Source organism: Cebus imitator, unplaced genomic scaffold, assembly GCF_001604975.1.
Source record: "Cebus imitator isolate Cc_AM_T3 unplaced genomic scaffold, Cebus_imitator-1.0 Scaffold220, whole genome shotgun sequence".
NCBI classification, from domain to species: domain Eukaryota; kingdom Metazoa; phylum Chordata; class Mammalia; order Primates; family Cebidae; genus Cebus; species Cebus imitator.
Window position 1 is genome coordinate 1758998 of NW_016107535.1, and position 23482 is coordinate 1782479.

At 38.1% G+C, this 23482-nt stretch overlaps 1 protein-coding gene across 8 annotated transcripts in view; it reads left to right on the forward strand.

Moving 5' to 3' along the window:
* Positions 1–23482, forward strand: part of LOC108318535 (LIM domain containing preferred translocation partner in lipoma) — a 731582-nt gene that overhangs the window by 545702 nt on the left and 162398 nt on the right. For all 8 annotated transcript variants that reach the window (XM_017549618.2, XM_017549612.2, XM_017549620.2 and 5 more), the window contains one exon: positions 5504–5630. In XM_017549618.2, coding sequence (XP_017405107.1) covers positions 5504–5630 — 127 coding nt within the window. The remainder of the gene's footprint in view (positions 1–5503; positions 5631–23482) is intronic.

Below are 23482 nucleotides of genomic sequence, written 5' to 3' on the forward strand. Positions count from 1 at the left end.
CTTCTTCTTCTTCTTCTTCTTCTTCTTCTTCTTCTTCTTCTTCTTCTTTCTTCTTCTTTTTCATCTAATGATTCCCAATGTATTCTTCAAGATCAAGCTGACAGGTCATCTTTTTTTGGCAGCCTTCTTCCATCTCAGAGCACTGAATTCATACCTGTATTTTAGAGCTTAGACTGTATTGTAATTGCCTATTTTCATGTCTCCTTCTTCCTAAACTGTGAGTTATTAGAGACGGGGTCTCTGAATAATTTGTCTTTATAATTATAGCTCTTGGCACTTGACAATCCGTTAGGAAATTTATGTTAAGACAATTTTGATGGAGTTCTCTAATATCTGTTGCTCAGTAACTCACCTGTGGATCATGCAATGTTAATTTGTCTTTAGTAAGAGATTCAGGTATTTCAGAGACAAACATATTAGCAATGAAGATTGATACTTGCAAGCATACCTTTTTTGTTTTTAAAGAAAAGTTTTGCTTCTATTTGCTTCACAATGTCTTTGTTTTGCTAGTTAGCAGCAAACCTTCACTCTGAAAAAAGAAATCTTTGCTTAGATAATAGACTCAGGTTAAAATCCAAACTGCTACAGAGTAAGAGAGCTAGAAAGGCTTAGAGATAATGATACTGGAACCCTGAGAGACATTGCAGTGTAGAAGTATGCCCAACTCAGCACACCCCAGTTTCAATGTTCTGCCATTTTTAAGCAGTGGTATGTCTACAAGGTTGCTCACTTCTCTTCTTAAGTCTCCATTTTCTCATCTAGAAATAGGATTACATGTCATACAGGGCTGTTGTATAGACATTTGAGATTTCATATCTGTAAAAGTAGGCATCTTGAAAAGGGTCATGCAAATATGAAGAATATACCACAGTGAATATGTTGCTGGTACAATTCAAACTTCTACTTTTGAAGAAATGCAAAACAAAATAACACAAATCATTCCCTTTCGGCACCTCCCATCACAAATACTCAATCGTGTTTTATTACCCATACAATATGCTAGAAATTGCTTGTTAGCAAATAAGTTGGATACAGTTGTTGATTTTTCTCAGGAGGTATTGAGCCCTAAACACTACTGAGAAAGAGATATTAGAGTAGATCTCTGATGAGGATAGTGAGCATAGTACTAGGCCACTACTTCTAGGCTTGGACACTGAAAGTCCTAAGTTGTCTTCTTTGGTGTGAGAGACAAGTCTTAACTGAGGAACCCTATGTTTTCCCCATTATGTATTCCACAGGTGTTAAATATTATGCACTGGGTTAGTGACAGCAGTGGAGTGGGGGTGGAGGGTATTCTCTAGCCAAATAAACTTCAGAAATACTGGAAGAAATGACCTCTCAGAATCGTTCATCATAAGAAATAACAGGAATCCATAATTAGCATTAGATAAAAGAGTGTTATCTAACAGAAAATAGCCTTTCCAAGTGTTATCTCAGAAACAGTAAAGCATCGAATAGAGCATTCAGAGAACAAAAAGAATGATACATTTTTCTCAAAATATGTGAAATATCGACAAGGTAAGTACTTTGAAATGAGATTTATACTTGAAATGTAAGTGCAAAGGGTAGAATCTAAATTCTGGCTTAGGTTTATAAAGGACAGAATTGGCTTTCTTGCTTCCTTGTTTATATTGAAAGGGAAAAGATATTAGGCTGAGACAATGATAAATTGTGTCTGTTCTCGGAGGGTCCATCATAAGACTGAAGGCAGGAATTATTAGGTTTTCTTTAATAGTTGTTTGGCTTAATTAAAACAACTAGCACCATTATTATTAGAGGTAACATTTTATACTTTTCTAGCACTTTATGGAAAGCATTGTTTGGTTGGGGAAGAAATGCATGGCACTAGGAGACAGGTGACCCCATATTTTGGGCTCAAGATCTCCCTGTATTGTAAGCCTGAAGAAAAGGTGTAGGTCACTTTCCCATCCCCATTATCAATTCCGTTACCTGAACCGTAATAATCCCCTCCCTCAGAGGCAGGCTGGGAGATTCAAAGACATCCTCTTTGTTACAATTGTCTGAAACTAGTTAAACTCTATTTATCATGAAATGTGGGTTATCTCACTTTAATTCTTACAGAGACTGTGAGGTACCACTGGCAAGTCCATTGACAGTAGAGAACCTGAAGTTATAAAAGGTTAACATGGTTACCTAACGATTCCAAGTGAAGATCATAATCAAATCTCTGTCTCTATCCATAATGAAACTGTCATATAATGTATCCCTTTATCTCTGGCCACCAATATGTTACGATAAAGTCACCATCTCATTTCAGTCTCACTGCTCTCCCATTCACCTTCTACTCTAGAGAAAACTTGCCAAATCTAATTAGAATATTCTTCTTCTAAAAATATCTATCATGTTTTCTAATGCCTGGATGTTCCTAAATGAGAATGTGCAGATATATTCCCTGTGGTCTGTGAGCTTCTTGAAATTGTAAGCAAATTTTGTGTACATTATTACAGGTTTTTTTGTTTTTTATCAAAAGACAGTTTAACCCATTAGATTTTGAGAGTTGTCCATAGTTGTCCATGTTCTCACCCAAGGCCTGGAGCCCCTGGCTCACTGAAAAGCCCTAAACATGTCAGCATGGCATGGAAGCATGACTGACTTTTCCTATTTTTCCACCTCTCCAGCCCAAAATACTGAACCACTTGCAGTTTTTCCCACTTATACCAAACTACTTCTCAACTTTGAAATTTTGCTTCTCTCAGAGTCCTTCACTTGGCCTGGGTTCGAAGGCTGCTCCAGGATAGTGAGTCATATCCACTACATCTTAATCACTTGAAGCCATCATGTTTTAAGAAAATGTATAAGCAGCATATATGCAATTTAAAGTTTAACAATATTGGCAAGCATTCATCCAATGTTCATGTTTATGCAGACACATATCAACATACTATGCTAAATCTATATATCAATATATAGATATTAGAGATATATTTTTTGGAGATAGTCTCTCTCTGTCACCCAGGCTGCAAGGCAATGGCACGATCTTGGCTCAAAATCCAGTTCCCAGCTTCAAGCAATTTTCATGCCTCAGCCTCCTGAGTTGCTGGGATTACAGCTGTGCACCATCACACCGGGCTAATTTTTATATTTTCAGTAGAGAGGAGTTTTCACAGTTTTGGCCAGGCTGGTCTCAAACTTCTGGCCCCAAGTGACCCACCAGCCTTGGCCTCCCAAAGTGCTGGGATTACAAATGTGAGGCACTGCACCTGAACTGTGCTTTTTATAATTAATCATTTGTGCATGTTTCTTAACCCCACTAGGCTGCAATATTCTCAAAAACAAAGGTTGCGTCTAATATATCTTTATGTCCCTCCTAGGTTCTTACAGAAGGTACACAAAACAGACCCTGTAAGAATGAGTGAACAAAACAATAGACAAAAGAATAAGTAGTTCAGTAGCTCCTCTAACCCTCATACCAAACTCGTAAGACAGGTAAGGTTTACAGTTCAGAAGAGGCCCTAAATTTAATCTTCAATGTTTGCTAATAAGTAAATCAGTCAAGGATGGGCCCTTGTCTGACTTTACCATAGCTAGCCCTCCCTGATCTTTGGTGGCCGGGGTTTGGGGGTGGGGGCGTTAGGGTCTCAATTTCCCTGAATCACAAAGAGGAGATTAGCATAATGGTTCTTCAGATCCAGGCAAGCAACTCAATTTTTTGTCTGTAACCTGAGCAAATGCCATAGTTTACTCATCACTTTCTAATCTCTAATCCAAATGTTTCAACAATGCAGTAAAATCTCAGGCTGAAGTTAGTGACTAACATAAAATTTTTTTTTCGCCTTTTGAGCCCTCTGTCTGTCAGTACTTCAAATATCTACATTTTGGGAAACCAAAAAAGAAAAAGAAAATTGTTTTAGAGGAAAGGCCAAATAGGTATCGATCAACTTTCTTGACTGTGTTTAAAAGACATCTAATGCTTTAGATGTCACAGAAATGATTAATACCCATCTTGGCGTTGTTGAAGTAAATGTTGAGAATGATAACATGTGTTCAGGGATTTGTACTTTACAGGATTTTCACATCTAAGAACTCCTTTGGTAGAGTGAAGATAATAGGAGAATGAATATGCAGCTTTCAGTTTTGTTGAAGTTATTCTTGTAAACATTCTGAGAACCTCTTGGCCATCTATTGTAAGAATGCATAAAGGCAAGAGCATTCCCAACCCACACCCCTGTCTGTTACCCATGGTGGACGTGATTATCAGTTCTAAATTTTAGTAATAACATTTCTGTTTTTATAATACTTTTATTAAGAATGTTGGGTTGAGATACTAGAAATGGTCAAATGTATAGGCAAAGGAAAATGTAATAAATTCCCTTTTAATCACATAGCACAAAGCTACTTTAAATCTAGTATCTGGCCTTTATTCTTTTTTTACATGCTTTTTATTCTTCATTGATTATCTCAAGTATTGTTTCAATTGATATTTGATTCTCTTACATTGCTATACCTCTGACTCACCCACCTATTCATTTTTTAATTATTATTCTTTTATTTCAATATTTTGGGGTGTACATATGGGTTTTGCTTACAAGGATGGATTTTATAGTGGTAAATTCTGAGATTTTAGTGAACCCATCACCCAAGTAGTTGATACTGTCCCCAATTTCATCCCTCACCCCCTGGTCAACATGGCTGCACCCAGGCCCCAAAGTTCACCATATCGCTTTATATGTCTTTGCATCCTCATAGCTTAGTTCTCACCCACCTATTTCAACACCAACCCAGTGTCAATGCTACTGACTTATCATCACTATTTGAAATCTGGCTGTTGGCAGTGCTGGAAAAATGAAATTACTCAACTTCCTTAACTAGAACGAAAGAACTAGCACCAAAAGGTTCACTTTCTGGACTCCTGTACCCGATAAGATTTATCTCATTTCCTATCTCAAAGTTTATATGTGGTCCAGAAATACTCAACTTCCAGAAGCTCTTTATGCTACTTGACTTTTTTCACCTGAGTGTGAGAAACTTCTACCTGTGTGTTTTCTCCCTTTTAGCTGAATAAGGCCCAGCCTGCTCTGCTGTGTCCCTTCAGGAAGTCCATTTTGTGCTATGCAAAAGGTCCCACCTTATGCCCTGATTGTGCTCTTTCTGCAGCTGTTTTTCTTTAATTATTAATGAGCCTGTTTCTCTCACTTGACTGTAAGGTTCCTATGAAAGAAAGACTCAATTTACTTTTCTTATCAATGTATAACAGCACATAGTGATCACTTAGTAATTGTTGAACAAAATAGATTCTTCCTATTGTAAACATGGATTTCTAAAGCCTGACAGATGACTCACCTAGATGAGCCAAGTGAATAGAGATGTGTCCAAGGTTAGCCACTGAATACGTGATAAAACTAATCCTCAAACCCAGGCCTCCTGTCTGCCAGCCACGTCCAGTGCTTTTTCCTCTCCAGGGCAATCACTGCTTGTGTGGGCTGACTGCCTTGGCTGATGGTCTCGGTTGCAGTTAAAGGACTATGTGCTTTCTGTCTTTCAGGGTGGACATACAGGGCCACTGGGGCCTTCGTCTATTGCACCTTCATTCCGCCCAGAGGATGAGCTTGAGCACCTGACCAAAAAGATGCTGTATGACATGGAAAATCCACCTGCTGATGAATACTTTGGTGAGTGGGGTCTAGAGCTGAATTCCAAAGTAAATATCTTGTTCTGATTTTTTTGCTTAGTAATTGGAAGTATTGCCAACTCCACTGGTAAAGTATTTGAGTACAGATGCATGGGAGTTGACATACATGCCCACACAACTAAGTAATTGTGGGATTTGCATTGCAAGACTGCCATAAATGTGATGTCTACTTAGATTATACTAAAATTTCAGTGGTCCTTAGAGTTTCTTTAGATACATATTTTATTTTTTAAGACTTATTTTTTGCTAGCCTAGGCAACATAGCGAAACGCTGTCTCCACTAAAAATACAAAAATTAGCTGAGTGTGGTGGCATGTGCCTGTGGTGCCAGCTACTCAGAAGGCTGAGGCCAGAGAATCACCTGAGCCTGGGAGGTCAAGGCTGCAGTGAGCTATGATTGTGCCACTGCACTCCAGCCTGGACAACAGAGTGAGACCCTGTCTCAAAAAAATAATAAAAAATAAGAAGACTTATTTTTTGACAACTTATTAGCTTCCCATTAGGCAGAAATAGGATTTCTGTGTATGTTCCCATTTCTCACTGGTCTAAAGATTCATGTAAAAAATGTGGAATTGGTTATTGTCTAATATCTAATTTCCAGATTGTACTCTGAATCTTTTTTTCTATCTGAGTTCAAGAAATGATGTTTTCTTCGTATTTTTAATTTTCCCCTCTTCAAATTTGTGAATAACTTTGAATGGTTAATCCTTCCAGTCCATGGATAGAATGCAGATTTATGGATTGTATGCCAATTGTGAGGTCTGAGGACACATAACCTGTCCTCAGTGAGGTTAAAATTGTTCAGAAAGAGATAAGACAAGCATACAAATAATTACTAGTCTAGGAAGAAAGTGATAAAAATTATGAGAAGGCCTAGGTTAATTGTTATAAGTTTTATTTAATTTTTTCAATTTTTTAATTTTATTTTTTGAGACAGAGTCTTGCTCTGTTACCTGGTCTGGAGTGCTCTGGCATGATCTCGGCTCACTGAAACCTCTGACGCCGGGTTTAAGCGATTCTCCTGCCTCAGCCTTCCAAGTGGCTGGGATTACAGGCACCTGTCATCACGCTCAGCTAATTTTTGTATTTTTAGTAGAGACAGGGTTTCAGCATGTCGGCCAGCCTGGTCTCCAACCACTGACCTCAGGTGATCCACCTGCCTCAGCCTCCCAAAGTGCTGGGATTACAGGCATGAGCCACGGCACCCGGCTGTTAAGTTTTAAAAGCTCTGTTTATTAGGACCATCAGGAATACTTTGTGAAAGGATTGGTGGTACTCAAATCTGAGCCCTTTAAACCAGTAACTTTCACATTGTCTGTGGTGAAAGACTATTTTCCTTCCAGTCTGTTGGAGAGCAGTATTTTTGTAGAGTCAGTTAAAATTAATTACTAGGGAAATAAAAGAGGTAAAATAAAATGGAAGATGAAATTTTATCATTATTAGAATCAACCATTAACTGATTACTCTTTTAAATTGTTATACTAGCTTCTAAATACTTATTCTTTGTTTCCAGAGCTTGTCTCATCCAAAGTGATAAGCATTTCTTAGACACGCATCCATGGGCCACCTTTTTGAGTAGCATGGCTTTAGGGACATATAGAGAAAGGACATTTGGAGAACAGTATTGGTAAAGGCACAGAGGTGGGAAAATTGCACAGGATTTTTGCTTTTTCAAATATTTTCTATTTTCATGTCTTTTTTGCTCCTATGTATGTAGGATACGTAATGACAGGTAAACTGACCACACCAGTCCAAAATCACACAGTAGGTGGAGTGGGAGGTATTCAGATATGAAAAACCTGTCATTTATTTGTATTCGGGTGGGAATGTAGCTTAGTTAAAAGAGCACAGAGTGGGAATAAAACATCTGGTTGTGGCTGGACATGGTAGCTTACTCCTGTAATCCCAGCACTTTGGGAGGCCAAGGTGGGTGGATCATCTCATGTCAGGAGTTCAAGAGCAGCCTGGCCTACATGGCGAAACCCTGTCTCTACCAAGAAGACAAAAACTAGCCGGGTGTGGTAGTGGGTACCTGTGGTCCCAGTTAGTCGAGTGGCTGAGGCAGTAGAATTGCTTAAACCTGGGAGGCAGAGGTTGCAGTGAGCTGAAATTGTGTACTCCTGCCTGAGTGACAGAGCAAGACTCCATCTCAGAAAGAAAAAAAAAAAAAAAAAACCTGTGGTCTCTTCTCTGTCCCTTGCTGGCCAAGCAATACTGGCATTTGACCTGTCTGCCTGAGCCCCGTTTCCCACCTCAGTATATCAATGGTTGGGGCAAATGTGTCTCTAGCATTCCTTTCAACAGTAATAAGTTCAATATATAAATATCATAATCCAAAGACATATAACAATAAAGCTAAAGACAAATTGATGGAGATTAACAGCAATGCATGGAGAACAGTAAAACAAAACAAAACATAAAAAATCCACAGAAGTCTCTAGTTATATCAAAATACGCTAAAAGTATATTATGCTCTTGTCGTTGCCATGTGAGGAGGATTTATCATGGAGTCTAAGATAAATTTTTGAAAAGTGAAACATCAGGTCTCTGTATTAGGCCCTATTAAAAAGGAAAAGCTGACTTACCAAGTGTATGTGCTTCAAATATCATAGCAATCAAATATATAGCCACAAAGAAAACTAAACCTAGATGGTGATTGCATGAGTGAATATATATTGAATACTGAGAAACAGATATGTTATTATTTTTGCCTTCAAGAACTGTCCAAGCTCTGCTACTTAGTAGCTTAGAAAACTTGAACAAGTATTATTCCCTCCAAACCTTCATTTTTGTTTTGTTTTATCTGTAATATGGGAATAATAACCAGCTTATACTGTTGTTGTGAGAAATGAATGAAATATTTATAGAAAGCACTTAGCCAAGTTCTTGGCATGTAGAACATGCTCAGCATTCAAAGATCTCTCATGCTCTTGGGGCTTGTAGTTTATTTAAGATAATAAGATATGCTCATTAAAAATCCATTAATAACACTTGATTTAAATTTAAGTTCCTAGCAACAATGGAACATATGTCACCAATTGGTAAATAATCATTGCCAGTGGGGATTACTAACCATTTGAGTATCTGGAAAAAATGACTAACATTTGAGTGCTTATGATATGGCAGCACTATATTTTATTTATGTTATAGGAATTAACTCATTTCAAATCTTACTGGAAAACATAACCCTGTGAAGTAGATACTATTGTCATTTTCAGATTTTGAAATTAAGGCACAAAAATATGAATTTGCCTAATGTCAACAGCTAATATATTGCAGAACTGAATTAGAATCCAGATTTGTACATTTAAACACCACACTATAAAAGATGGGGAAAGCTAGCCAGCCTATATATTTATTTAGAAGAGTGTTTATGGTGGAAGATTAGCTTTGGACAGATGGGAAATAAGAGATGAACATTCCCTTCTAAGTACACAGAATTAACAAAATATAAGTTGAGGCCAGGATTATTTAAAGAAAATTTACGTTATGTAGAAAACAACCAACTAAAATTTGCCTATGATAATACGCAGGCTGCTCTGCTAGATGGTGGTGGGGGCAGATGGGGGTCTTACCTTTGAGGTTCTTATAGTCTAACAGGGTACGTTTACAGGGTTATGATGTTATATTATCACCACAAGACAGAAAGTGACAAGTGACTTAAGCAATGTCCACCAAGTGTTCTTTGAAAATTCAGAAAAAGGAGATAGAAAAATCAAGATAGAAGAATGGAAAAGTGTTTATGGAGTAGTTCGCCTCTCAGTAAGTCTTTAAAACTGTGCTAATTGAGATTTGGAAGTAGGAAGAGAGTAGAGAAGTGAGGTGATTACTCAGGAGGGGAATTTTCACATAACAGGGAACATTGGAGTGAAGTGTCCACGTGAGAAGTAGCAAATATCGGGAAATAAGGTTGAAGTAGCAGGTTAGGACCAATCTAGCGAAGGCTTTCAATGTTTGGCTAAAGGCTAAGAACTTTATTGTCTATAATGAGCCCTTGCACACTGAGATCATATGCCATGAAAAGGGCTCCCTGAGTAGCGGTTAGAAACATGGGCTCTAGAGGCAGGATGCCTTGATTTGAATGTCCGCTCTACCTCTTACCGGCAAGGTGAAATCAAGAGTCCTTTGACTTGTGAATGTAACTCTCCTTTATTGTTCCATGCTTTAAACATTTCTCAAGCACCTTCTCTGCTCCTGTTACTGTGCTGGGTGTTAGGAGGGTCTGTCCTCATGGGGCTCATGGGTTCCTAGAAAAGACGAGAGTCCCAGATGTCAAGGATTTTAGTACAGGTATCAGCACTGTGTTAGGTGTGACTGAGCTGCTGTGTGAGGGTCAGTAAGTCCAGCTGAAGATAAACAGAAAGATTACCTAGCAGTGTGTTTGCATCAGCAGGGCCTGACCCAAGAGTGACAGATAAAGTCTTCTCCTGCTCTCTCTCAGAGTTTTACCTTTGGCTTATTCTGGACTGAAAACAGCATTGTCAAGCGCTTCCCTTAAATAACTTCTCTTTTTTGTGGTACTATCCTCTCAGCCCTGCCAAAACCCCATCACCTACTCTTTCTTTACTACTTTGCCTCTTTAATGCTGGAATTTTCATTTAAACCGTAGCTGATTTACTGAAGGTAATTAAGTGCTTTCATGTCATAGATCTCCTGCTAGACTACAGGCTGCACTAGGGAGTGAGAGAGAACAAAACGTAAATAAATGTCAACAGAGAGAGTTCCTTTGTGGTCATGTTGCTTTGCTTCCAAGCCACTCTTTTTTTTTTTTTTCCCCCTTTTTAATAGGGCCCAATACAGAGACCTGATTTTTCATTTTTCAAAAATTTTTTGAAATGATTCATGAATATATTTTTATAGTTGTGGTTTCTTTACGGAGCCCCTCATCACTCTTAACAGTTTTATTTATATTTAATTATAATTATTGTATGCCTAAAAGTATTAGGAGAGGCACCAAAGGTCACCTCACAGATGACGTAAGTACAAAGGAGAAAAGGAACTTTTGTAATGGAGGTCTCCTGGAAGCCATCTTCCACCAGCTAATGAAATTTAACATCCCCAATAATGGGACAGGCTAACCTGTGCCAAGCGACTGAAGGTAGGCAGTCTGCAGCATCATCTAGGCAATAGTCTTATTAAAATATTTCAGCTCTATCCAACCACTAGGAAGTAAAAAAATCCAGATGCTGGGACATTCTTCAAGACACCTGTCCTGAATTCTTCAACATTGTCAAGGTTATCAAACACTGTTCTAGATAAAAGGAAATTGAAAATACATGCCATTCAAATGTAAGGCATCTGTCTTGATTGAATCCTGGATTTAAAAAAAAAAAAAAGCTATAAAGGATTGGTAGCAAACAGAGAAATTTGAATATGAATGGTAGATAATACATCAATGTTAATTTCATGATTATATTAATGGCATTGTGATTAGGGAAAATCTTATTTTTATTAGCTATTTGTTGAAATATAGGGTGAGGTGTGATGAGTGACAGAAAGAGAGAGAGAGGGATGATTGATAGAAAGATATAGAGAAACAGAGATAGAGATAAATGTTGTGGGCAGGCAGAATCACCTCAGGTTAAAACAGCTAGAGATGCTGTAACCACAACTACAAAGACTTCTCTCCTCTCTAAAAATGTACTGAAGCCTTTCACAAATGAATTATCCTAAGAATCCTTCCCAGAGTGGGTAGAGAGAGCGCCATTTCTGTACCTTCTCAACTTTACTGTTTTAATGACTACAGTAGATCTCTGAAATTTCTCATTGTTTATCTTTTTTTCTTATTTTTTTACCAAACATACATACCTCCTATTGCTGGTGAGATGAGGACAATTTTGGCAGTGATAACGAAAGCTGATATTTACCTAGAGCTCCATATGTTTAAAAAGCCAAGTTGCAGCCACAACATGACTAGCAGATCTGGTGAGGATGTCTTCATGTTTCGGATGGGGAAATAGAGATTCAGAGAGTCTCAATGAGTTGCTCAAGGTCATATAGCTAATAATTTCAGAACTTGGCCTCCCTCTTTTGATCTCATGTCTATTATGATACTTTACCATTACAGAAAGGTATATAAATGCTATTCCTGCAATTGTCAGGAATTGGCTGTTTCTGTCTCATGTCGTAACTTTTCCTTATGAAGTTATAATCTTAAGTGAGAGATGGAGGGACTGCTTCTGCCCAAGATCACATGTTTGTAGTCTGAACTTCAATGTCACTGGTATGTTTCAACCATCTTTAACACCCTGAATTAACTGCTGTGATATCGCCGAGTTACATACATTAGGAAGACTATCTACCCAATACCTCCCTATCAGCTATGTTTGCAAACAGTAGATCTTCTCTTCACCTTGGGAGAAGGCAAATCACCAATAGCCACAGTTCTTGATTTTTCAATTCAGGTTTTTTATAAAATGTAGCAAACAGAAATCCTTAAGTGTCTCAGCTGTTTTTTTTCTTTTTCTTTATGATTTATTCTGAAAAGGTGATAGTTTTCGTGTTTCCATACCTTCTTTTGTCCATGTTCATTAAAACTTGTTGACTGTTGCATTACAGCATTAGGTAAATGCCACAGATGTTGAACCATGATAAAGCAGTTGCATGAGTCTATATCTCTACAGGGAAGATAGAGTCTCTATACTGTGAGCATTTTCCATCTACTTGAACTTAAGTTTTGGCTTCAACAGATTTCCTTACCATGGACGTGTGTCTTTCCATTAACAATGATGTCATTTCAGTGGGCCTGAGCACTACCCTGTAGAGAGAAGGGAGGAAACAGTAGAAAGTTGGAGGTAGGAGAAAATTCTTACCCAGTTCAATCAACCGGACAGTGGGTGTTTAGCCCAGCTCATCTACAGGAAGCCTTGGTTCAAGTGCTTCCATTTTAGAGGAAACTGTTTTCCTGAACAACTAGAAAAATATGTTGATACTAAAGGAGGCTCTCCATTCCAGTGATAGATGCTTAGAAAGAACCAGGGCTGATGAAGTAACTGTAAATTATTATAATTTAGAGTAAACTCAGAGCTTATAATAGAAAATGGAAAATTTTTAAATTGAGTATTAAAATGAATAGGGGAGAAAGGTATTATTCTCAGAACATTGGGGTATCTACGGGGATAGTTGCCAGCTTTGAAGTTTGTCTTTTTCAAACAGTTTTCAGCAGCTAAAGGAAAGTAACATTGAGTTTGTCTCCAGATAACCTTGAGACATCTCTTTGAAATTGTCTAAGGCTTTTTCGTGTTGGTTGATACACCCACAGCCTTAAGTAATACACCCAGAACCTCTAAGTTTTGTGCTTTCATTCATTTTATAAGAGAAAGCTTGTTTGTATATGAAGCTTTTCATACATGTATGTCAGTGACTGTGGCATAATTCTCTCCAGATAATAATGTTCTGGCAGCCCCTATGGCTGAAGACAACACTGTTGGAAGACAGTATCTCTTGAAATGGCTGTTGTAATGCATCTGAGGATGGAGTGAAAATATCTGACAGTACATTTTTAAGCATGGAGCTGTAATTATCTTGACATTGTTTATATGGTATTGTCTTATTCCTTCTTTTAAAAAAAGCAAGGATGTGAGCCTTAAAATTATTTAGCGAGCTATTTGAAGAATCCTTCAGAGCAGCACTAGGTAAATTCTCTTCACAGAACTTAGCATTTATCTAAGAAAACTTTTTGTTCATCTCTGAGTTAGTAGGGGTTATTGAGAATTTTTGCAGAAAACTAGGAGTTTGTCTTAGTGGAACTAGGCTTTCATTTTTCAAATGATAGCTAGACAAAAGTGGAAGGCATGAAGCAGCAGGGACCTAGCACACGCTAAGCCTTGAGAGAAGAAAGGCATGAACAGGAATAAAGTGCTGTGATTGATCACTTTATTGGTAATGCCAGCTCATTGCATTTGGTGCCTAGGCATCTTCTCAATTAAGACAAAAATGGAGGGTCAGTGAATGTTCATGAATAGAAACAGAACAAACAAAACAGTGGGGAGGATGGTCCATTTCCTTTCTGTACTGGTGGGACCAGTAGATCAGTGAGCATGTCCAGAGGACTTGACTAAGACGCTTAGGAAACTAGAAACCATGATTTGAGATGCAGTTAAAGGTATGAAGTAAGGAAAGCCTGGAGCTCCAATTGCTATTGAAAGACTGTCATGTGGAAAGGGAATTTGATTTAATATTTGTGATTTGAAAATTAGCAACAAAGGCAAGTGAGGGGAGTCTGGCCAGTTCCCATTCAGTGTAATGAAATCATGTTTTTTAACAGAGAGAAGAAAGTCTTTGTGAAATTCTAGGTCAGAATCTAATAATCCCTTGTTGGTGAAAATGGTGATAGGTACTCAAGCAACTGATGGATGATTAGATTAGATTTCGCAAGTGCTGTCTGACTCTGATATTTTGTGACTTAGGCATCTCAACTTGTTTGAAAGTTAGCATCTTGTATCCAACTTCTAGGTCTACCCCTAGATTATCATTATTATTATATGGTTTCAACTAATATTTATATAATGCCTTTTAAAGCACTTTTCTACTTGTTATATCACTTGAGCAAGACACTGTCTACAAAATAGACAGTGTGTTTATTCCCATTTGGGGTATTTAGAAATGAAAGATTTCAGTGATTAAAGGACTCCCCACTCCCTAGGGCTCTCCACTGCTGTCACAAATCATAGAGCAGGTAAGTAGCAGAATTGCACTAGGGCTCAGGGCTACTGACTTTAAATTCTTTTTGCTTTTCACACCGTTGTGCTGTTAACACCATGTGCTGAATTGGTCATGGGCCGTAAGATAGATGAGTTAACATACTGCACATTTTAGCTTTGTAATCTGCATAAGGAACCGTGTGATTGCTTTGTAAAGTGCTTGGAGGATCTCAGCTGAGAGGTGTAAAGTAATTTGTATTTCATTGTTTGTATTATTATGTGACAAGAAAATGGTTTCCAAAGTGCTCCTGTCAATTACAAACTGGGAAATGACTCCAGGTGGGCAGCCGCCTTTAGTGGATCTTGTTTTCACAGATAAATGACCTAATTAATGAAAAACCCCGAAACCACAATGGAAGAAAAATTAGACAATAAGCAGCTTAGAGAAAAGGTGGTATTGATTTGGGGGAAAAAATGGGTTTCTTGGTTTCATTTCTCTCCAACTTTTTGTTTAGGGTGTCTTTGAGCTGTGGGAGTAGAATGTTTTCTAGTTAATAAGACATGTTAGGTATATTTTCTTCTGTGGTAGTGACTTGTGGTAATGTTTGTTCAGAGTAATATATGTTTACAGCACTAAATAAATAATAATCCTGAGCATTTTATGTGTTTCATCTTAGCATACATCAATTTTTTATTAATTTGGCTAGTGTGTTCTTAAGCATTGATTTGGAATCCCAGACTTAGAGTAAAGAAGAACGTGATATTAGAAATTATCTAGGAAATCCCTTCATTTTCTAGAAAACTGAATCCCAAATGACTCATTCAAAGCCGTGCAACTTGGTGTGTTTTGAATTCTGTGGTCAAAATCTTCTTTCTGATTAATGAACAGTCTCCGATGGCTTGAAGAGGAATGGCAGGGCTATTTACAAAGGTGAGGACGGAGATTGGGCCTGCTACTTTTGTGATCTCATACCTTGGATCTGCCTTATCAAACATAAGAACATATTGTCTTTTAAAAGAATAAAATAAATAACTTTTTAGGAACTATGTGTATGTTTTTCAAATACAGAAGAAGCTACATTTTCTTATACAAAAGAACAAAAGAGATTCCCAATATCTTTTATCTCAGTGTCTGTATCCAATTTTCTTGTAATATTTCCCATCTATTTTCTCCATGAAATATAAGTCTTCGTGAGGGCAACAATTTTTGTTTAGTTCACTGTTGTGGTCCTGTCATTCCTAGAATAATGCCTGGCACATCGGAGATGTTTAATAGGTATTAATGAATTAATGAACGAACAAATGAAAACTGTGAGCAGATAATCACATTTCTGTAATGGGACATGCCAAACTACAGGGAGGAAATCATTATTTTAAATATATTTATTTAGCACCTTATAGAATCATAAGATGTTAGAGCTGGAGGGCATCTTAAGAGAGTAGGAAAACCTCTTCATTTTTAGAGATGATGAAAGTGAGTGAGGTTTTTTGTTTTGTTTTGTTTTTTTGTTGAGACAAAGTCTCACTCTTATCCCCCAGACTGGAGTGCACACGTGTGATCTCAGCTCACTGAAACCTCTGCCTCCTGGGTTCAAGAGATTCTCCTGTCTCAGCCTCTCTAGTAGCTGGGATTACAGGTGCCTGCCCCCATGCCAGGTAATTTTTGTATTTTTGGTAGAGACAGGGTTTCACCATGTTGGCCATACTGGTCTGGAACTCCTGACCTCAGGTGATCTGCCTGCCTCAGCCTCCCAAAGTCCTGGGATTACAGGTGTGAAGCACTGCGCCCAGCCAAAAATGAGTGAGATTTTTAGGGTCACAAATTTATTAGTGACAGAGCCACAGAGTATAACTCAGACTTATTCATTCCTTTTTTTGAAAATCACTTGAGGGCACTGGAGAATATAAAAAGTAGAGTAGGACATGGCTGCTACATTTATTAAACTTAACTTTAAATTGGATTAACGCCTTTGGAGTTGATCACTTTTGCATGTGTCTTCTTGAAATTTAAGGGTTGAACTTGTCAATGAAGAGAGTGCCTGGCTAAGATTTTATTTTTTAAGTTCTGGATTACATTTTCTCCAACTGCGGGTTTCATCTATAGTCCTTGGTTCACAAGACAATTTCGTACAACCAGAGTTTTCTTCTGTTCTAATCAAATTTGGTTGGATGGACAGGCAATCACATCGAAAGAAACATTCTTTTCATATGTTTATTTGAGTTATCCATAGCAACCTTTCCTGAAAGATTGTCCATTTAAAGCAAGCCTCTTCAAGACTGTGAACCACCACCCAGGACTGCTGCTCATACCATCTTGATACAAACAGCAGACATCCAGTCATTCAATTGCAGTTGGATCACTATCCCTTTATTAGAAGAAAGAAGAGAAAAACAGAAGAGAGCTCTCTACTCCATAATTGAATGTGTTTTGCTTATTAACCATGGAAACAAACTTGAAATTCTGGGAGAGAAAGTACTGGTGGGGCTCACATTGTATGTGCTAAAAAGAAAGTCTCAGTTTGGTACTGGTACCTGAACCTACAAGTGCTAATTATGCATTTTCTGATATTAACACACGAGCACAACCATGAACTCAATTCCTCTTCCCTTTCAAACCACCATCGTTCCCCCAACTTGCACTTTCCCCACAACTTTCTCTAAAACACCCAGATAAGCATCTCCTTCCAGACTATGAAGTGACATTAGGATTGTCAGAAGGCATAATTAACTGACTGTCAGCAAAGCGACTGATTGAACATCTGTGGAGGTGTTCTTGAGAGGCATGTGTTGTACTTTTTTTTTCTTTTTTTTTTTTTGGAGACAAAGTCTCCCTCTATCGCCCAGGCTGGAGTGCAGTGGTGTGATCTTGGCTCACGGCAACCTCCACTTTCCAGGTTCAAGTGATTCTCCTGCTTCAGCTTCCCGAGTAGCTGGGACTGCAGGGGCACACCACCATGCCAAAATAATTTTTGTATTTTTAGTAGAGGTTGGATCTCACCATATTAGTCAAGCTCGTCTTGAACTCTTGACCTCATGATCCACCCATCTCGGCCTCCCAAAGTGGTAGGTTTGCAGGCATGAGCTGCTGCAGCTGGCCCTGTTGTACTTTTAATTGACCAGATTTATTCATCTACAAATATTTATTGAGTGCCTACTACACACTAGATACTATACACTCTTGTAGTGTACACTGTGAGAGATAATAGAAATGATATAATGGCCAAGGACAGAAGGCATTTGTTAAATCCTCTAGGGCCAAGGGCTTTGATAGAGAATGGATTTCACAACTGATAGTGGAAAATCTGTTCTTTTCCATCCAGGTTCAGAGGATTTGGCCACTGTACTAACTGATCCGTGCCATATAAAATTCTGAAATAGTCCACGTGTAGACATGCAGGCATACCTCTTTCTGGTGTGTGAAGATGAGTGACAAAGCACTGTCGGTGGTTAGAGTTCCCACCAAAAATGGTTAAAGACTTAAAAAGAAAAAGCAAATAATATCCAACACAATTAAAAAAAAAAAAAAGAAATCACAGAAGCAGGTTCACGTTAATGACCTTATCCCAGTTCTCTTCCTAAGGCTGACTCTGATGTTAGTCATGTTTTAATTCTTCCAGATTTCTGACAGTACTGTACAGCTCTGATCTCAGTCCTTACTTGGTTCTAAGGTTTGACCATTAAACTTTGAACTTGTATGAGTCTTGAACCTGGCTCTACTCCAATCTGGCCGTGAGCATCATTTGTTAAAATTCAACAAGAGCAAACAGAAACAGTGTACACTAGTTACTTGCTGAAAGAGGCTAAAAAGATACAGCAGGCAGGAGTAATGAAAATGAGTTTTTAACCTCCACTGACTCCCCCTTTCTTTCCTAGTCAGCCTTAGGATCATGGCAAAGTTCGAGAGGCATTTAGAAATCATCTCGCTTGAGAGCTTCCCATTCTTCAGTCATCAGAGAGGATCTTCATGATTTTTTACCATATACGTAAACTATCCATATTATTATTTGCCTGATATTTTTATTTAAATCAATTAACTTTTTATTCATCTTGGTCTTCATATCAATGACATCTATAATTTAATTCTGGGGGTCGAAGTACTAAGTTGCTTCTTTCCTCTAAAAGACATTAAATGCTATATTTAAATTTTAAAAATACAGCTGGAATTAGAGATCATATCTGTAATCCCAACACTTTGGGAGGCCGAGGTCAGAGAATTGCTGGAGTCCAAGAGATCGAAACCAACCCGGGCAATGTGGTGAGACCTCAAAAAAAGAAAAAAATATTGCTAGGTATAGTGGAGCACATCTGTGGTTCCAGCTACTTGGGAGGCTGAAGTGGGAGAATCTCTTGAGCACAGGAAGTCCACGCTGCAGTGAGCCGTGATTGCACCACTGCGCTCCAGCCTGAGTGGCAAAGCAACAGTCTGTCTCAACAAAACAAAACAAAAAACAAAGGTCATTCAGGCACCAGCTAATGTTTGAAATATTGAGAAATGTGGATATCGTTCAATGAGAAGAAAAATTGATAAGGTACCGTGGTGAAATGGTATCCTCAAGCTTACCATTAAGTTTATAAAGCATACTTTTTTTTTTTTTTTTTTTTTTTTTTTTTTGTCTGTTTTTTTTTTTTTTTTTTTTTTGCATGCAGAGTCATCATGTTCTTGCGAGAGATAGTGTTGTGGTATAATCCAGGCATCCAATGCTCAGAGGCATTGCTGGCCTGACGCTGTCCCACTGACTCACTGTGACATCTTGGGCCAGTCTCTTTTCCATAGATCTCATCTCTCATATCAGGAGATTAGAACACATGAACTATTGTGATCCTTCTGGCCTCTTAACTCTTTTGCCTTAAACACTTGTCATAGATTTGTCCTTTCTACACTGTTGAAAAAATGTAGGTTGGTAAGAAAAGCGGCTGCCCTACATAAAATTTCAGTGCTGCTTACCTCAGAGTTCTGGAGAAGAATTGTAAACAAACCCAAGAATTATATTTCCTAGATCATTTTATGCTCTGCATGTTATTGTTACCCATTTTTCTGAGGTTTATGAGAAGGTCACTGCATTGAAAGTAGCTTTCAGTGCCAGGTAATAAAAGTGGAATAGGATGCAGAATATGATGAAGAATACCATGCACTAGTGTTGGGTACACTAGTAAGGTCACTCTGTTTAAACCATCAATGGAGCAATGGTCTTTAATGTGGATGATACAGCAGTGACAAAAATAAATAATTCGTCTTTTGTTAGATGGCTTGATAAAGTGAGCACTAGATTTGGCATCAGGAAATACAAGTGTAACTCATCTTTTCTGTCACATTAGTGACATATGACATTTGTTATACATTATTGAGAACTACTCTTATAGCAGCTTTAAGATTAAACTTGCCAGAAAAACCAACAAATCCAAGGACAAGTTAAAAGTTAAAACCAAATTCTTTAAATTTTCTTGTTTAGATAGCTCTTTTATAGAAACTGGGAGTCTTCCTGAATTTCAGTTATTTAACTTATTAAAGAGATAATTATCCCTATCTATTGTATGTGCTTATTGTGGGAATCAAGTTAAATAAGTTTGTAGGAAAAAGTTTTCTAAACCATAGCAGAAGACCAAAAATTTAAGAGATGTTAATATCTCCACCTAGTGTAGCATCTGGCTTGATTTGTGCCATTTATGATTAGTGCGCAATAATCATTCCTCTGAATTGTTAACATCAGTGTTTGTCTCTATTTGAATTAACACTTTGTATTTTCTTATGATGTTCTGTTGTAATTGGAATATCATTAGAGAATATAAAAAGTGTTTTTTAGTCATTGTGTGTGAGAAAGCAACACACCAAGATATACCACAATGTTCTCGTTTGCTGAGCAAACTACTCTTGCTTTTTAATGTGGAATGTAGAAGAACTAATTGAAAAGAGACAAAATGAATTGTGACTCAAATTGAACAGGATGAATCATAACCCACTTTCTCATCTGAGATGTGAAGAAGAAAATGTAAAGGAAACCAGCCACCTCACAACTTTACTGTCAGCGTCAGCATAATCAATATAGAGTGTTTTTCAACGGAATAAAGAATACGTTCCTACAAGGCTGAGAATTGCAGGTAGTCGGAAACCTAGTTATTTTTGCTTTGTCTATAGTCTGTTAAAATTGTCTAGTTCTGTCTTGGTTGAAGCATTCTAATCAAGACAGTTTGGGGCCCCTCAGTCATTGTCTCCCAAACCATTCAGAAATGTACCTGTGATCCCTATTGAACAGAGGCCAATCAGACACTGGATCCTCTATTGAACATCTGATTCCAGTGTCATTTTGTCAGATGGTCACGAGCAGGGGTACAGCAAACAAACAGAAACCTGGACAGGATGGAATTGCTGCTTCCCTGAAAATAACTTACTTATGTTTATTGATGTGAATGGTTAAATAAAAGTACTTTGTCCTGTCGCATTCTAGAATTTAGATGCGTAATCTACTTAGCTCGTGAATGTAGCTTTAAAAAAAAAGATTTTATGCAAATAAAGAGGTACTATAGCATACCCTAGGAAATAATCTCTAATTTATAAGTCAGAATTTATTTCAAGTTTTCATTACTGTTATATTTGATTCATAACTTTTATAACCTTGATTTTCCTCATGTGTATGTGTATACATTTTCTATTTTACTGTAATATTACTAAGCTGGGAGAGCACATTTTCCTTATCTTACTCATCTTCTCTTTCCCAAAAAAAAAATGAGAAGAGGAGATAGAGCCAGATGATTTTGTAAATCTCTTTGTGCCACTCCACCAAGAGTTTTGTTTGCAATAAAGGGTCTCTATTCTGATTTGATCCTAAACCATTGTCACTAATGGTTCTACTTAAAATAACACTATGTAGCACTTACTATTTAATATGAGTTCTACATGTGTTACTTATACCTGGACTATAACTCTAGGCAGTGGATACTGTTCTTTTACAATGAGGAAGCTGAAGCCAAGAAAAGTTAAATAATTTTTCCAGAATCTAGTAATTACAGTTGCAGTTTGAACATAGAGCCCAGCTCTTAATCCCTGCATCTGCCATGCCTGTAACTACAGATTTTGGAAGGTGAGCTAGCCAAGGCCTGGAAAAAGATGAGACCCACAGGATCTGTGCTCCTTCCATGGCTTTTCTGCCAAATCCTATCACATTTTTCCCTCTGCTTTCCCTGGGAGATATTTTTAGTATGACTTGATTTTCTCTGATTGAAGGGTCTCACCACTGATCAGGCAGCAATTAGAAATACAGGTGCACCATCTCTTTGTTTGCACTGTACCAGATGTCTGCTGGGACATCTTCACTCTCTTTGCCCTCCTGCATGGGTAGTAGTGCCCAACTGGGCTGCTTTGTCCAGATACCATAAGACAATTTATGACTGTAATACTCTTTTTGTTAATGACACTTGAGATATACATCTTTATTCCTCCATTCCTTCTTGGACTTGAAACCTGGTCATTATGATTGTAGCAATATCTATGTCCACAAACTCCCTTCTCCCCACAATTTGCCTCAATCCAGTGCTGCTTTCTTTCACACATGTAAATAGTTTTAACGATCCATTCCTATGGCATCTTCTAGTGATCCGTAGAAAAACCTGGCCCCGTCTCATTGCCAAGGTGGAAATAAGAGAGCAAGGAAAATGGGACTGATTTTGAAAATAAAGTCATGCTGTTGACATGTCATCAGGCAAAAAGTTCAGTGCAATAGCCAGCAATTGGCTCACTCAGTCGGAAGTTGATGCTATTTTAGGTCGTTGCTGGCAGTGTCAATGTATCTGTGAATTTTGCCATTTTATTTCATTAAGGTGGTTCAGGAAGTCAGACACTGATGAACTGATTCTTCGACTTAGTTCCCACTCCCAATTTTGGATGCATGGTGTCTTTAGGAAGCTGTTGTGACACCTTGATTCTAAAGAAAAGTTTTATTGTACCTCGAGAGCAGTCCTGGAACAGTCTACCCCTGTATCTGATTATCCTGGAAACTGCTCTACCTCTCTGGTCACAGGTAGTATGGGGATACTTTTGCTTCTGGTTCTCCTCTGGAAGATCAAGAAAATACAATCCAAGTGTGTGCAGTCAGTTGCCGTTCAAAATATGTCTGTAATAATAACAGCATTCTCACTGATGCATTAGATTCAAGGTGGACTTAATTTGGAGATCACCTAAGAAGACATCTATGAAAGGAAGGGCCTCAGCATTGCAGTCAAGAGGTATTCTAGACAGGCCACAGAATGTGTATAGGTAAGACTACGAAAATTCTAAGCTTTGTGTTGTTGCTAAGGACTTGGGATCTGATTTTATTTATAAACATGCCCTAAGAAGGGTAAGCATCTCTAGGTAGGAAATGTATGTTGTTCTTTGTTTCTTCATTTATTCAATAATTATTGAAGTCCTGTGATATGCCAAATGATTGTTCTAAGCATTTCCTTTAAACATTAAACTATAAAATATAGGCAGAAGTGCTTACAAATATTACAAATAGCTCAATTACAATATGATGTATTACTGGAGTTTGATGATATGGGAGGAAAGAAGTTAGAATGGTTTACCATGAATGGAAAAGTGGGGAAGGGTTTTCTGACATAGGTGATATTAAGACTGAATATTCAGGTTCAAGTGGAAATTGGCATGAAGAAAAAAAAAAGACTGAATATTAATGGAATTTTTCAGGGAAGCCATGAATGAATTCAAGGGCATTTCAGACAAACAATTTAGTAGGGACAAAGGTGTAGAGACCAACACCAAAAAAATTGCAGTGTGACTGCAGAAGAATATTGGAAGGAGAAATGAGACTACATGATCAGTGGCCAGATCAAGAAGGTCTCTTGTTTCTTACTAAAGAGACTAGAGACTGTCCTGAAAGTATGAAAGATACATGAAGGGTTTCAACAAGGGAACCACAAGATATTGGTTAAAGATTATTCCAACTTTGGGAGGCCGAGGCGGGTGGATCACGAGGTCAAGAGATCGAGACCATCCTGGTCAACGTGGTGAAAGCCCGTCTCTACTAAAAATACCAAAAATTAGCTGGGCATGGTGGCGCGCGCCTGTAGTCCCAGCTACTCGGGAAGCTGAGGCAGGAGAATTGCCTGACCCCAGGAGGTGGAGGTTGCGGTGAGCCGAGATCGCCCCATTCCACTCCAGCCTGGGTAACGAGCAAAACTCCGCCTCAAAATAAATAAA